Source organism: Panthera leo, chromosome A2 (genome assembly GCF_018350215.1).
Source record: "Panthera leo isolate Ple1 chromosome A2, P.leo_Ple1_pat1.1, whole genome shotgun sequence".
Lineage (NCBI taxonomy): Eukaryota > Metazoa > Chordata > Mammalia > Carnivora > Felidae > Panthera > Panthera leo.
The window spans coordinates 152,841,321-152,856,007 of NC_056680.1; the positions used below are offsets into that span (position 1 = coordinate 152,841,321).

Below are 14,687 nucleotides of genomic sequence, written 5' to 3' on the forward strand. Positions count from 1 at the left end.
GAGGCTGGGAGGTGCATGCCCCGGATTAGAGGACAGGTCTCCCGGCTCCAGGATCCGCGCTCCTCTCTCTGCAGCATCTGGCATCCTGCCAAGGGAGCGGGTGGCCGGCGGGGCCCGGGGCTGTGGGGCTGTCCCTGCTCCTCGGCGCCTCCTCCCTCCCCGTCCCCTCCCCGTCCCCACCCCCACCCCCCCAGGCGCCACCCCGCCAGCCCCGCTACCGCCTGCCTCCACCCGCTCCTCCCCGTGCCCCGGCTGTGCGCGGAGGCTGCGGCTCGGCCAGGGCAGGCGCGGCGCGCACGGCTGGCGGCGGCGGCGGCGATCGGGCACGGGGGTCCGGCGCGGGGAGCCGGGCTCAGCCCCGGCCTGCGCGAACCGCGGCCCTCGTCCACCCGAGGCCGGCCTGGGGGGCCCGCAAGGCGCGCGGAGCGCCGAGTGCGCGTCGGGCTGGGCCCCGCACCCCGGCGCAGGAGCGCGGGCGCGGCGCGGCGGAGCGCCGGGCATGGAGCCGGCCCGGGAGCCCCCCGCGCGGACCCGGCCGCCGCCGCCCCCCGCCGCCCGCCCCGCGCCCGCCCCCGCAGCGCCCAGGCCGCGCTCGCCGGCGGAGGCGGAGGGCCGCGGACCCGAGGGGCTGCTGCGGCGATCGGGGTCGGGCTATGAGGGCAGCACCAGCTGGAAGGCGGCTTTGGAGGGTAAGCGCCGAGCGGCCCTCCGTCCCCCGGCCTGGGACCCGGGACCCGGGAGGCGGGTCAGAGTCACCTTGGCCGAGCTCCCGGAGGGAGGGCGGGAGCGCCGGGAGGATTGATTTCAGGGCAGTCAGATGCCACATGGCGGAGTTGGGGAGGACCGTAGCTAAGGACCACTACAGTTACAGCCTTGACCCTACCTAGGCAGCTGACCCACTCTTTGACCTTGGGAGCGGGTTTCATGCTCTGAGCCCCAATCTCCTCCAGAATGAAGGGGGACGGTTCCTGACCGGCCCTCACCTGATGTGCACGTTGAGAGGGTGGCTTCCATCTGTAGTGGTGGAAATGTTTTGGGCAAAGTGACAAAAGCTGGAGACGCCGGAGAAGGTGCCCCTGCGCCGTGGGAAGGGGAGGGGGCGCTGGCGGTGACGGGGCCACATAGGGAGGAGAGAGGTGGAGAATATGCCTCAGGCTCTTCCTGGCAAGGTCATGCGTGCCACCTTCCTCTTCCAGTCAGATGGGCCCAGGGAGTGACCCTGGTCAGCCAAGGGGGCAGGAACCAAGTGGAAAATAGAATTCAAGTTCATGAGCTCATTGGGGAAACTTTGTGGCCCCAGGGGGTGTGTGGTGTGGGAGATGCTAGACTTGTCAAGGGAGAGGGCTGGCCCTCTAGACTTCTGGATATTCCCGATGCCCCCAGTCCAAAGGCTGAGAATCTGGGCAGCATTAACTAGGGAAGCCCAGAGCCTGGGTCACCTAACCCTTGGGGGCAGAGTATTAGAAAAGGAAGACTTACGGGGCACCTGGGTGGCTCTGGTCAGGGACTCAGATCATGATCTCACAGTTGGTGGGTTCGAGCCCAGCATCAAGCTCTGCAGTGACAGCACGGAGCCTGCTTGGGATTCTGTCTCTCTCTCTCTCTCTCTCTCTCAAAAATTAATAAATAAGCATAAAAATGAAAAGGAAAGAAAAGAAAAGGAAGCCTTCTTGGAGTGGAGAGAAGGCAGGATGCCCCAGGCTCGAGGAATGACATGTTCAGGGGCCAGGTGGCCAGAACCAGCTTGTCCCCGTGGCAAACTGAACTCCAGAGTAACAGAATGGAGGGGAAGGGATGGGAAGAGAGGGATCTGGAGGGTCCAGACTGTGAATGGTCACCCAGGCATTGGACTTTGTTCTGAAGAAACTGTTGAGAGTTAAGCATAGAATGATACAGTGGATTTGCCCTTGGAAAAGTGGTGGCGATCAAGAGGGGTCAGGCCAAGACCAGGTCAGTGAGGAAGGCGGGGTGGTGGTCGGGGGCGAGACCTGGCCAGCGCTTGCCAGGGCAGGTACCTTGCCGAGAAGGTCGGGGGGGGGGGGGGGGCTGTGATATCAGCTCCTGGCCCAGAGGCCGGTGGGTTGGGGGTCTGGGCTGCCTGTGTGGGGGAGGGGCTGTGCAAACTCTGGAGGGAGGGGCGGTCAGATGCCTGGGTGGTGATTTGGGACAAAGAAAGCAAAGAAGTTGGGTCACAGAATAGAAGAGCCATTGCAGGCGGGGAAGAGTAGAGTTGAAAAAAGGTGGGCAAACCGCTTTCTCTGTCGGGCATTGTCAGATTTGCCTGTGATCCCCGCATCCCTCCCGCCCAAGTTATGTCTGGAAGTTGCTCACTCCTTTTGCCTGTGAGTCTTCATTCATTCATTCATAGGCATTCCTGCAGGGTCTGCCCTAGCCTAAGTCCAGCCCCCTGATGGTCAGGGCCGCTTCAGGGGTGGCGTGGCCGCATTCAATGCCTCTGGCTTGCTGGTTCCTATTTTACCCCCGGCCCTGACTTTGACCATCCTGCTTTCTGCTCCCAACCGGGGCTGGGCTGACCATCTGCGGTTAGGCTGAATAAGGCCCAGGCCCAGTTGCTCTCTTGGGACACGCTGAACGGTCGGGGCGGGGCTGTGCTCCTTTGGTACCAAGTGCCAGGCATTTCTCAAGCACCTACTGTGTGCCCCACCCCGGGCCAGAGGCTTTCATGACACTGTCCCATTTAATACCCCCCCACACACCCTTCAGGGGCTGGTGAGTATTGTTACCTATTTTGCAGATGAGCAAGCCCACTGGGACAGGCTAAGCGTCTTGCCCAAGAACACAAGTTGTTTGCTAATTGTTTGCTAACGTGTGCTTGCCAGGAGGGCCTCTGACCTGAGAGTTCTCGGGCTTCATGAGGCTAATCGGGAAGAACTGAGTTGTGTTTGTGATGCGTGTAGCTCTCTGGCCCAGGCTCTCCAGACAACGCTGCTACCTCGCGCCCGGACCTTTTTTTCCTCCTCACAGGTTAAGTGAAATTGAGGACTTCTTAAATTTAAACCAGAATTAGAGCTCACGACTTCTCGACTTTCCTTAGATGAACAATTAGCTTTATAAATAGAAAGCCAGACGGAAGTTCTCCTGAGCAAGCCTTCTCTCCCTGTGGCTAACCTTTCTTTCCATGCCCTGGCCTCGGGGAGCGGCCAGGAAAGGTGACCCGGCGCGCTGCCGAGGCCTGGGTTCTAGAAAGACTGGGGGTGACAGGAGATGGGGATATTTCTGGCCGCGGGGGTGGGATTGGGGAAGAGCGAGTAGCCTGGGGGTACGGGAGGGGACGATTCTGCACATCACAGGCTATAGATTTTTCAGAGCTCACCGATTCTGAATTTTTAATGTTGAAAGTTTCTTGATTAGACATAAACCCACAACTTCCTGGTCAAAACCACACACATGCATTTAGCCAAGCCTTTTAAAATTTTAAAAATTACCAAACTCTGCATTTGATAGTTTTGAACAGTCAAGACTATGCTTGCCAGACTGTGGCCCTGACAACTGAGAGAGAGGTCAGTGGTGAGTCTCTTTTGGGCTGTGGGTGTGAGGGTGATGGGGCATCTTCTGGGTTGGAGCCAGATTTTCAGCGGTTCCTTCTAACATGAGGCTAATTCATATATATTTATAAACGCAAATAAACGGCACCCTCAAACTCCATCTGTTGTGGAGTATTGCATAGAAGGAATGATTGAGTTAGACATTTGTTATGGCTTGAATTGTTTTTTTTTTTTTACTGTATTTTTTAAAGATTTTTTTCAACGTCTATTTATTTTTGATAGACAGAGAGATGGTGTGAGCAGAGGAGGGGCAGAGAGAGAGCACAAGCAGGGGAGGGGCAGAGAGAGAGGGAGATGCAGAATCCGAAGCAGGCTCTAGGCTCCGAGCTGACAGCACAGAGCCCAATGCGGGGCTTTAACCCACAAATGTGAGATCATGACCTGAGCTGAAGTTCGACGCTCAATTGACTAAGCCACCCAGGCTGCCCGTTCTGGAGTGGGTGGGTTTCTAATCCAATATGACTGGTGTTCTTATAAGACCACGGTCACAGGAAGACAGAGACACACAGGGAGAAGGCTCATGTGATGAAGAAGGCAGAGCCCGGAATGAAGGGCTGCAAACCCGGGGATGAGGAAGGTCACCAGCAAACCCTCAGAAGCCAGGCGAAGAGAGCAAGGACTCCCCTAGCTTTCGGAGCAAGTGTGTCCCTGCTGGCACCTTGATCGTGGACTTCTCGTCCGCAGAAGCGAGACAAATAAATTTGCGGAGTTTTAAGCCATGTGGTTTGTGGTGTTTTGTCACCCCAACCCTAGGAAACGAATACAGCGTTGTTTTGGATTGTCCAGCCCCACAGCCGTCCTCTGTGAGAGCAGTAGTGGGCAAGGAGTCGGGACTCCCTAGAGGGTCTTTTCTGTCCACAGTGCAACGTCCAGAGCAGTTATCCCTGTGAAAGTCCCAAGAGGCTCCCTGGTTCTGTGATATTGGAGATGCACGTGCACATCCCCACCCCCAGAGAGCAGCTGTACACCCACGTGGCTTTTCCTACAAACTCAGCAGAGTTTAAGGCTGACTAAGGACATTGTCACTCAGTGTAGCTAAGTCCCCCCCCCAGGTTTTTGAGTACTGGTGGGTGCTCTGTACCCTATGTAGGGAATCCAAAGGTGAGTAAAGCACGGGCTTTTCCCTAAAGGAGCCTGTGGGCTCATCATCATCATCATCGTCATCACCATGGTGATTGCTAACATTGAAGTAGAGCTTTCTAAGCCAGACACCTGCTAAGCACTGAATAATGATTTCTCACAAAATTTTAGGGGGCAGATACTGCTATGACCTCATTTTAAAGGCGGAGAAAATGAAGTAAAAATAGAAGCTAAGTAACTTTGCCGCGAAGTTACTAAATCATCTAGAAAGTGGCAGAGCTGGGATTTGAACCTACCAAAGTGGTTTAAGATGCTATGCTCTTATCTTCAGTGCACAAAGGGTTATGGTGCCAGCGTGTATCGGCCGAGACGGGCGAGTAGAGAAGGGAGAGGAAGGATACATACAGGGCACTTGCCACAGGCAGTTACCAGGCAGCTCAGGGGGGATCAGCCCTATGACAAGCTGCCGTTGAGGACAACAGAGAAGGTGCAGAAAGAGCCCAGTCCCGGAGGGCACACATGAGTCTCTGCTCTCACCTGCAGCCGCTTGCCCCTAGGCTCCTGGCCACTTGCCAGTAGAGAACTTGCTCATAGGGAGGATTCCAGAATGCCGGCTGCACCCGTAGGTAAGGATGGCAAACTGAATGCACACATTTATCCTCTTTCCTTCCAGAAGCCCACTAACACATTGGTAAAGGGATTTTTAAAAGGCCAGAAGGACAATGAGAGAAGGAGAGAAGACAATAGCAACACAACTGGGAGCTAGGGGTCAATGATGAATGCCAGCTGATTCCACCGGCTGGACAAGCAGAGGAATGGCCTGAGTCACATGCAGGAACCCCAGAGTATGGAGATGGGGACACCGGTCATCACGACAGCGAGGGAAGACGGAGCTGAAACGGGAGAGCCAGTCGAACATTTTAGAAATGATTTAGTTCCCCAGAGCCTCTTTGCCAGCTGTCCAGCATCTTCCCAGCGCTGGCAGGAGTCTGAGGCTGTCTTAGGGAGGGTCTTGAGACAGCAGTACATTTGGGAGCAAGCAGGTAAGCGGACATTTACATACTGAATACTTAGCATGGTCTCCCGGCCTCTCTGCCTGGGAGGGAAACAGAAGAGACTTCTCTGGGAATTCTGGCCCACCCAAGAGGAAAAACCTGGGGCATTCAGAGAGCCCCACCTGGTCACTCCGCTGGGACCCCACAGTTAATAAGCCTTTTCCCAGCTTCAGAGGCCCCAGTGGACTCTTTCCTCCTGCATTAATCAGGAACAAATAACCAAGGAATTCCAGACATCCGAGGAAACTCTGACTTGGAAACTAGAGACCAAAGCAAATGAACAGGAAAAAAAAGCAATTTGGAAGAAACCCAGACAATCCAAGGAGAACTAAGCTTTCTGTCCACCTCTCCTCTTTTTCTCCCCCTCCAAAAAACTATTAGCAATATCCTCAAAGAGATCAGAGCAAATATGGCACCATTAAAAACAGGATGCTTTGAGAATGGGTCTTCAGAGAACAGGAGCAGACCATAGCAAAACAAAAAAACCACCCTGAAAATTAAAAATACTTAAAGAAATGGAAAAGTCAGGAGAGCAGGAAGATAAAGTTGAGAAAAATCTCCTAGGAAATAGAGCAAAAAAGGCAAAAAGATAGTTGATAAGGGGGGAAAAAAGAAAAAAACTCAGAGGACCAATTCAGGTGGTCCAACATCTGAAGAATAGGACTTCCAGAAAGAGGACAGAGAAAATGGACAAGAGGAAACCATTGATGATATAATTAATTTCCTGAAACCAAAGGACACGAGCTTCCAGATGGAAAGGGCCCATTGATTGCCTACTTTAGTGGACGCAAATGGACCCAAACTAGGACATGGCATGCATGATGAAATTTTAGAAGACCGAGGGATAAAGAAAAGATCCTAAAAGCTTCCGGCAGGGGGCGGATAGCAATTGATACTATTCTTTTTTTAAGTATATTTATTTATTGAAGTGATCTCGACACCCAACGTAGGGCTCTGGCTCACGAGCCCAAGATCAAGAGGGGCATGCTCTTCCAACTGAGCCAGCCAGCACCCGTGGAAAGCAATTGATATGAAAAGGACCATGGGTGAGAATGGCTCTAGACTCTTCGAGAGCAACACTGGAGCTAGAAGACAGTTAATTAACGCCTTCAACATTCTGCAGGAGAATTCTGTCCAACCTGCAGCACTCAGGCCTCTGACTTCACAGCTCCGGGGGGGAGCATTCACCATAGGACACGGTGCGATGGTTTACCGCTGGTGGTTGTGTGGTGTGGTGGTCCTGCTCTGTCCTTTCTCTATTGGAAGATGTGCTCCACCCAAACAAGGGAGTAAACCAAGAAAAAAGAAGGCGTGGGACAGAAAGTGCTGGAGAGCCAGTACCTGAGGGAGGCAGAGAGATCCTCAGGCTGCTGGTAAAGGGAGATTCCAGGGTGGCAGGGGGGCTTAGAAGGCAAAATTAGATTAGAGAAGCTCAGAAGGGTTTGGGGGGATGCTTCTTCAAGAACATTGTTATGGGTTGGATGTTCATGCCCCCCCCCACCAAGTGTCGATCAACAGATGAATGGGTAAATAACAACAACCGTATATACACATATAACATATATATGTATTTGCACAACGGGATATTACGCAGCCATAAAAAGGAATCACATTCTGGCACATGCTGCAATGTGGATGGACCTTGAAGTGAAATAAGTCAGACACAAGAAGACAAATATTGTATGATTCCACTTATATGAAATATCTAGACTAGGCAAATTTGTGGAGACAGAAAGTAGATTTCGAGATTATCAGGGGCTGGCAGGGGGAGGTGGGAGCAGGGAATGAATGCTTAATCAGAATGGAGTTTCTGTTTGGGTGACGAGAAAGTTTATTTGTAAAACTAAAAAGACAGTGGGGGTAGTTGCCCAACATCATGGATGTAATTAACGCCATTCATTGTACACTTCGTGGTTAAAATGGCAACTTTTATGTGATGTCTATGTTCTGACAGTAAGAAGAACTTTAATAGGCTGTCTAAAGTCTCAAAGGGTTCTTCCCTTAAAGATAAAATAAAAATTTTCAGTGATAGAAAAAATAATTAACAGGGGAGAAGGCAGAGGTATTGTGAAGAGGATGCCAGGTATAGACATGGGCAGGATTTCCAGAGGCAGCAGTGGAGGAGGAGAGCTCTGAGGGCAGAGACCCAGCCCCAGGGCTGTGAGGACGGGTTGGGTTGTTTCAAGGAGACCATGTGGCCAAAACCGGGGACCAGGCAGAGAAGCAGCAGGAGGTGAGGACTGGAAAGCCTAACAACCACAGAAGACGGTCAAGTGCAGAGCCTTGGAAGGAGGGCTTTTAAGCCGGGAGAGGGCAGTGTCACAGATTCAGAACTGTGTTCCAGCACACAGGCTCTCAGACTTCAGCATGCATCTGAATCACGCGGAGGGCTTGCTAAAACAGATTGACGGGGCGCCTGGGTGGCTCAGTCAGTCAAGCATCAGCCTCTTGATGTCAGCTCAGGTCATGATCTCATTGGTTCATGAGTGCGAACCCTGCATTGGGCTCCATGCTGAGCCTGCTTTGGATTCTCTCTCTCCCTCTCCCTCTGCCCCTCCCTCTCTCATGCTCTCTCTCTCTCTCAAAAACAAAAACAAAAAAACACAAAAAACACAGATTGCCGGGCTCAGGCCAGATTTTCTCACTATGAGGACTTGGGGCTGGCGATGGGGATTGGCGGTGGGGTGGGTGGCCGGATATTGAACCGCTTTCTTTTCTTCTCAGACACCACCACACGTCTCCTGCTGGGGGCCATCGCAGTCCTTCTGTTCGCTATCCTGGTGGTGATGAGCATCTTGGGTGAGCATGCATGTCAGAGCATTTATGCAAGTGTATACAGAGACGCCTATATCCATATACACCCCTTGTCAAATTAGGTAAAGTCTAATTAGGTAAAGAAAGGTTCCAGACATACTACGTATTCTGTGGGGAACAAAGCACAGAAAACAGAGTGCTGTTTCCAGATGAGAGTGTAGCCAAAAATAATATAGTCACACATTGACTCCACATGTCCCCTTTACTAAGCCATGCAGGGAAGGAGCGATGTTACTTAGGGACTGTTCCGTAGGTGCTTCAAGAACACAAACCAGCTTGGGGTGAGTTAGGCAGACCCTGCTTCTTGAAGGAGATGGCTGGGGGATGAGGGCCTTTATTGAGCCCTGCTGTGTGTCAGTCCCCCTAAATGCTGAGGACAAAAAGAAAGAAGGAAGGGAGGAAGGAAGAAAGGAATAAAAAGGAGGAAACTGCAACTAAGAACAGGTGAGGCTATATGACCAGGAGATCTGGCTGCTTTGAATGGATTCAAGTCTAAGTATGTCGTGGGTTCTGAAGAGTCTGCAAAGTGATTTCAGTGCCTCTGGCTTTAATCTTTGAGAAGCACCCTAAGACCGGAGGCGGGCACCTTAAAATGGGAGAAAAGTCCAATGACAACATCGGCTCCTGCTAAATCCTCACCTTCGGGCATGCGTGATAATCAGGGGATTTGTGAGTGTTTAGAAAAGAATATGGTGACCACTGGTGCCAGCTCAACCTAGAATAATCACTACAAATTAAATTGGTTTCCTGGTGTTGGGTGTCCCAGTGCTGGGTTGGGGAGGTCAGAGCCATGCAAAGACATAGCACGTTGTGATTTTACTAAAGCACAACAGAGTCTCTTTGGAGATCCTTGTGGAAAGGCAGTTGAAAGTGGCCTCACCATGGTCAATACTCCCAAGTGATCGCAGTGCACTGAGCAGATAAGCCAGAGTGTCGATTATTTAATTGGTGTCGGTGTGGCTATAGATCCTTAGGGGCTGGAGAACCACAGGCCTGTTCTTGGCTTTGTCCTGGTCTACATTTTAATCAATCGCTCGTACGAACACAAACAAAAATATGCTTATGGAATTTGTAGGTGTTACAAGGATGTTTAGGATGACAGAGGAAGGATGCTTAGAAGACAGATGGAAAAAAAAAATCAAGATTAAAGTGTGTCTTTCAAAACTCAGATGAGCCCATGTGAATGAGATAAAGGTGGAAGAAATGAAAATAAGATATCCATATGGACTTACAAAGTGATTTATACGAGTTCAGGACACAGGGGAGACCTGGCTTGGAAACAGATCATATGAAAACGATCCAAGCGTATGTTCTGCCGGCCTAGGAAAGCGCACGTATGCACATACCCACTGATTCTTTTCATTGAAGCTGTCTGCAGGCAGGAAAGCCCATAGCAACTGGAAGGCAGTATGGCACTGTTGCTGGGGGTGGGGCCGCCTCTGTCTGTCCTGGTGGCAGCCTTTTGGTGACCATGCGGACATACCACAGTGAGCCAGACGGGATGGAGAAGGGTGCGGAGAGCATCTTTCGCAAGGAATTATGGAAACCTGGATGAGCGGAGTCTGGCATCCTTCTTCAAGTAGGCGGCAGAAGACGGGCTGGGCTTGCTCTGGGTCACTCCAGGGGCAGAACCTAGACCTGGAGGTCTAGGTCTTAGGAAGGCAGGTTGGGGCTCAACACTGAAAAAGAACCTGGCAGCAGTTCAGCAGTGAAACAGGTTGAATTGTTAGCTACCGAGGGCACAGCCAATGAGATGGGGTTGATGGTTCCCGCCCTGGCCGGGGAGAGAGCGCATGTGGCCTCTAGGTCTTTCCTAATTCTGCTTCTGGGGTTCCGAGCCTCCAGGAGTTGAGAGAGAGAGATGAGATCTTAACCCAGGGGCTAATCTGCTGTCACCTCCCCTGGCGGTTGTGGCCTTGCCAGCCTCCCAGATCTCCCTTACCGTTTATTTAGTCACCAACCTATTACCTGCCAGGCACTGCGAGAGCCGCTCACGTGGGAAGACAGCCACCTGAGTCATCACTGGAGGGCACCCAAATCAGGCGGGGGGGTGGGGGGGGTGGGATTTGGGGATCCTTCAGGCCCAGGCAGGGGCCAGGCGTGCTGGCGGACACTGAGTCCTCTCCGTCTTCCCGGCAGCTTCCAAGGGCTGTATCAAGTGCGAAGCGCCCTGCCCAGAGGACTGGCTGCTCTACGGAAGGAAATGCTACTTCTTTTCTGAGGAGCCGAGAGACTGGAACACGGGCAGGCAGCACTGCCATACTCACGATGCTGTGCTGGCTGTGATTCAGAGCCAGAAGGAGCTGGTGAGCCCTGGGCCAGGGGGGGACCTTCGGGGAGGACCACACTCCTGGGATGTGGTGTCCCCCATGGCATGTTTCCAGAAAGCACCCAGCCTGGGGTGTGCTGGTGGGCCCCACGGGGCGGGAGCCCGAGTGGCTCCCGTTTCTGGGGCTGTCGCGAAGGCCGATGGTTTCAATCCAAGGCCGGTTTGCCGAGCTCAACTCAGTTTTGCCAAGTGTGAGAATTACAAGTTACCAGGGCACTTGTGGATGAAGAACACGCTGGCATCTTCTACGAGTCCACATCAGGGCATGAGCTCTCACTTAACGCCCACAACAGTTTTATCAGTATAAATGTGACAGAAATGCAATTAGTGAGTCTGTGGTCCGTTTTGCATTTTGAGGGTAACAGTGGCGTGGCAATCCAAAATAGCGGATAATCTAACAATCACTTCTTTTTTAAAAAATATATATTTTTTAATGTTTATTTTTGAGAGACAGAGAAAGGGAGAGAGGGAGCACAGGCAGGGGAGGGGCAGAGACAGAGAGAGAGACAGAATCTGAAGCAGCCTCCAGGCTCTGAGCTGTCAGCACAGAGCCTGAAGCAGGGCTCGAACTCACAAACCGCAAAATTATGACCTGAGCTAAAGTTGACACTTAACCAACCGAGCCACCCAGGTGCCCCGAAGAATCTGACCTCAGAAGATGAACTTTGTTCCAGGCTTCCCGGTTCAGCAGGCACGCTCCGGGCCCCAAGGCTAGTGCGGGCCAGTGCTGGGACGGAGGTCAGTGGGAGCGCAGGGCACTCTGTGACCCCAGCTCCTTACTTTCGGGATGCGGTGAGGGACCCCCTTTCAGTGTCTGTACGTCCTGGGAGCCGGCCTTCTCAGCCGAGATTAGTCTTGGCATGTCTGAACAGTCAGGAGACCTCATATGACTCAGGTTTCCCTCTTTCCTTGGTACAGGAGTTTATGTTCAAGTTCACGCGGAGGGAGCCCTGGATTGGCCTGCGCAGAGTGGGGGACGAATTCCACTGGGTCAACGGGGACCCGTTTGACCCGGACACGTGAGCTGAGGCTTCATCTTCTGGCCCCTGAGCTTAGACTGGGGAAGGCCTAGCTCCCTGGACACAACCCCCCAGAGAGAGCCCCCCGGGTCTGGGCCAGCTAGAGCTACTAACCTCCGGGTTCAGCGGCGTGTGACAGAGAAAACGATAACGGCTTTACTTCCCTGTCCTCTCCCGCGCAGCCTGCTTTGGCGGCTCTGCTGTAATGTAGCCATCGGGGCTTTCCGCCGCCAGGCTTTTTCCATCTTGGGGCTCCCCGTCCGTGTAGCGGCCGGTCTGCGTGGCTCAGGGTGGCTCCGAGGAAGGGGAAGACAGGCCCCGGATGTTCCTCTGCATTGGCCAGAACTTAGCCACGTGACCACAGCTGCCGGAGATGGGGGCCTCCGTTCCGGGCAGCTGTGCTGCTTAAACATTGTTATCGTGGAAGAGGGGGGCTCCGAGCCCTGCGCGCTGTGCGCATGGTCTTAGAGAAAACATCTCCTGAGGGTGCTGGGGGCGTGTGCAGTGGTGGTGTCCCTCGTGCGACCCAAGTGGTGTGGATGGGAGTGTGTGATGGGGTGGCAGGTGTGCCTTCTCAGGGACTGGTTTGTGGGGTGCCGGTGGCAGTGGTCGTGGGCGGTGGGGGGTGTATGTCTGTGGCAGTGGAGGGGTGATGATAGTGGTGGGGGGCAGTCCAGGCTTGGGGAAACACAGGGGAGTGCGTACAGGGGAATAAGAACCTTAGCTTCTAGTCCAGACCCGAGAGACCAGGTGGGGGCAAGCTGCTCACCTGATGATGGTGATGATGATGCAGGAGGGACCCCAAGGCAGGAGAGGCGGGAGGACTGGCCCCCAGCGCTCCACCATGGCCTTCCCATTCGAAACTGGCTGGGGGCTGCATCAGTCGCTGGTAGCCTCTAGGGGGCGAGCAGCTCATCAGCTCCTTCCCTCCGTTCCCATGGGCTCCCTTGCCCTTCATTCTGCACCCCTCTTTGTCCTCATTGTCTCTTCCTTTTTCTCTCTGTTTCCTGCCTTCACCCCAGGCCTATCCTTAGAGCTGCTGAGAAGTCTTGCATTTTCTGCCCCTTTCTCCCCTCATCTGGAAGCTTCCTGTTCTCAGAAGCTGGGAGAGCCCTGGAGGCTGGGGTTCCCAGTGTGCTGACCACCTGTCAACCAAAGGGCCTTTAGGCCACGTTTCTCTGGCACCGAGGTGGTCCTGCCTGGCACTCTCACTTGAGGTCATTCCGGTGTCCTCTCTTGTGAGACCCTGGCTCCAGCCTTGGCAGGGAACTCAGATCAGGGTGACCAACGAGGTTAAGAAGCAATACTGAAATTCACAGGACCGATTTTAGGTAGAAAGGACCCCCAACCCCCACGTCCACCGATGATGTCAGTGAATTTGTGGGCAACACAGCCTGGGTATCAAACGCTGGGGTTAATCAGGTCCACCCCTGTGAGCTAGTTTAATTCAGCTCATCTCTGCTGGGCTCTTCTTGTGCTGGACACCGTGTGCTGCAGGGGAGCCGAGATGAGGGAGGCATGGAGCCCGCTCTTCAGGAGCTGACTGCCTGGGGGGCTGGCGGGGACAGACACAGTCCCCACGAGCTGTGACAGGCGGTGCCCATGGTGTAGGCAGGTGCTTTGGGGAGCAGGGGGCAGAGGGTGGTCCTGAACTGGATACTGGCTCACGGGACGGACGAGTGGGCTAACTCTGGAAGGACAGGAAAGTGCAGTTGTGTTTAGGAGATGTCTGCGGACCTCCCCAGTGTGCCTGGAGCCGTGGTGGACACAGTAGGGAAACAATGAGAGGCTGCACGAGAAAGTTCTTTTGGGGCCCAAAGCACTAGAAGGTGGCTCCGGAGGGAAGGGACAGGTCACAGGGCCTCCGGGGCCATGCAGCGACAGGCTGTGCGTGCCAGGTTCTAACTGCCTGCTCTCTTGTCTTCTGGCCCCAGATTCCCGATCTCGGGCCTGGGAGAGTGCGTCTTCGTGGAGCCCACCAGGCTGGTGTCGACGGAGTGTCTTACGACCCGGCCCTGGGTGTGCAGCAAGATGGCCTACACATGAGGTGGGTCAGGCCAGAGGCAGCTCTCCAGCCAGGCGCCGAGACCTGCCCGCCCCAGGCTGCTCTCCAAGGCGAAGCAGTGAGGAGGGTGGCCTGCGCTCCGGCCCCCATTCAGGTCCCACAGCCCTGGTTCCTGGCTTCCTTGGCCCCAGGCAGGTCCTGTGGTTCAGCCGTCAAATCCCACATGCTCAGTAGTGTAGGCGTTCCCCAAACACACACACACACATGCACACGCACGCATGCACGCACACGTCTGCACACGGTCCCTTCTCAAGTTCAGAGTCCACCCTTAGCCACCCCAACAAATCCCTCCCTGGCCCAGGCCTGGAATACTTCCTCCGACACCGTCACAGAGTGCATTACAGTCATTTCTCCGGGGTGCTGGGGAGGCAGGGAGGGAGGCCTTCCCCTTACCGGGCCCCCTCCATCCGCCCTGTTTGCCTCGCCCGGGGCTCTCAGGCAGGCCCCTGCCGCGTCTGTGGTGCTGTGGTGTTGGTCGCTGATGGAATAAAGAGATGACTGGCGTCCAGAGAAATCTGCCGCTGTTTGTTCCAGGGTCACGGCTTGGGGGAGGAGCAGAGGGACATGTTTCTGGGTTCCTGTCTGCGGGAAGGCACCACCAAGATGCACTTGATCTGGTGTGGCAGGTGGCAGCGTGTGGGAACCGAGGACGAAAAGCACATTCTGTGGCCTCAGGGCACCCTTTAATTTTGCTAAGCTACCGAGTTATTCTTAGCTGTCGGAGGGGGGTATCCATCTGGCTCCTTCATTACTATGCCA

The 14,687-nt window shown here is 54.1% G+C and overlaps 1 protein-coding gene across 1 annotated transcript; it reads left to right on the top strand.

The window, feature by feature from the left end:
• The first annotated feature begins 499 nt into the window (after window positions 1-499).
• Window positions 500-14,439, top strand: CLEC2L (C-type lectin domain family 2 member L). Its single transcript, XM_042926266.1, has 5 exons — window positions 500-689; window positions 8,426-8,500; window positions 10,655-10,821; window positions 11,763-11,863; window positions 13,798-14,439. Exons 1-5 carry the CDS (start codon window positions 500-502, stop codon window positions 13,907-13,909), a joined length of 645 nt encoding a protein of 214 aa, XP_042782200.1. The 3' UTR covers window positions 13,910-14,439.
• Window positions 14,440-14,687: the final 248 nt, after the last annotated feature.

What these genes read in the sequence shown, in the direction of transcription:
- CLEC2L (XM_042926266.1), top strand. Translation starts at nt 500, where the DNA reads ATGGAGCCGGCCCGGGAGCCCCCCGCGCGGACCCGGCCGCCGCCGCCC. An exon ending in TTCAGAGCCAGAAGGAGCTG is followed by an intron (nt 10,822 to 11,762) that starts GTGAGCCCTGGG and finishes TCCTTGGTACAG; the next exon opens with GAGTTTATGTTCAAGTTCAC. An exon ending in GACCCGTTTGACCCGGACAC is followed by an intron (nt 11,864 to 13,797) that starts GTGAGCTGAGGC and finishes TTCTGGCCCCAG; the next exon opens with ATTCCCGATCTCGGGCCTGG.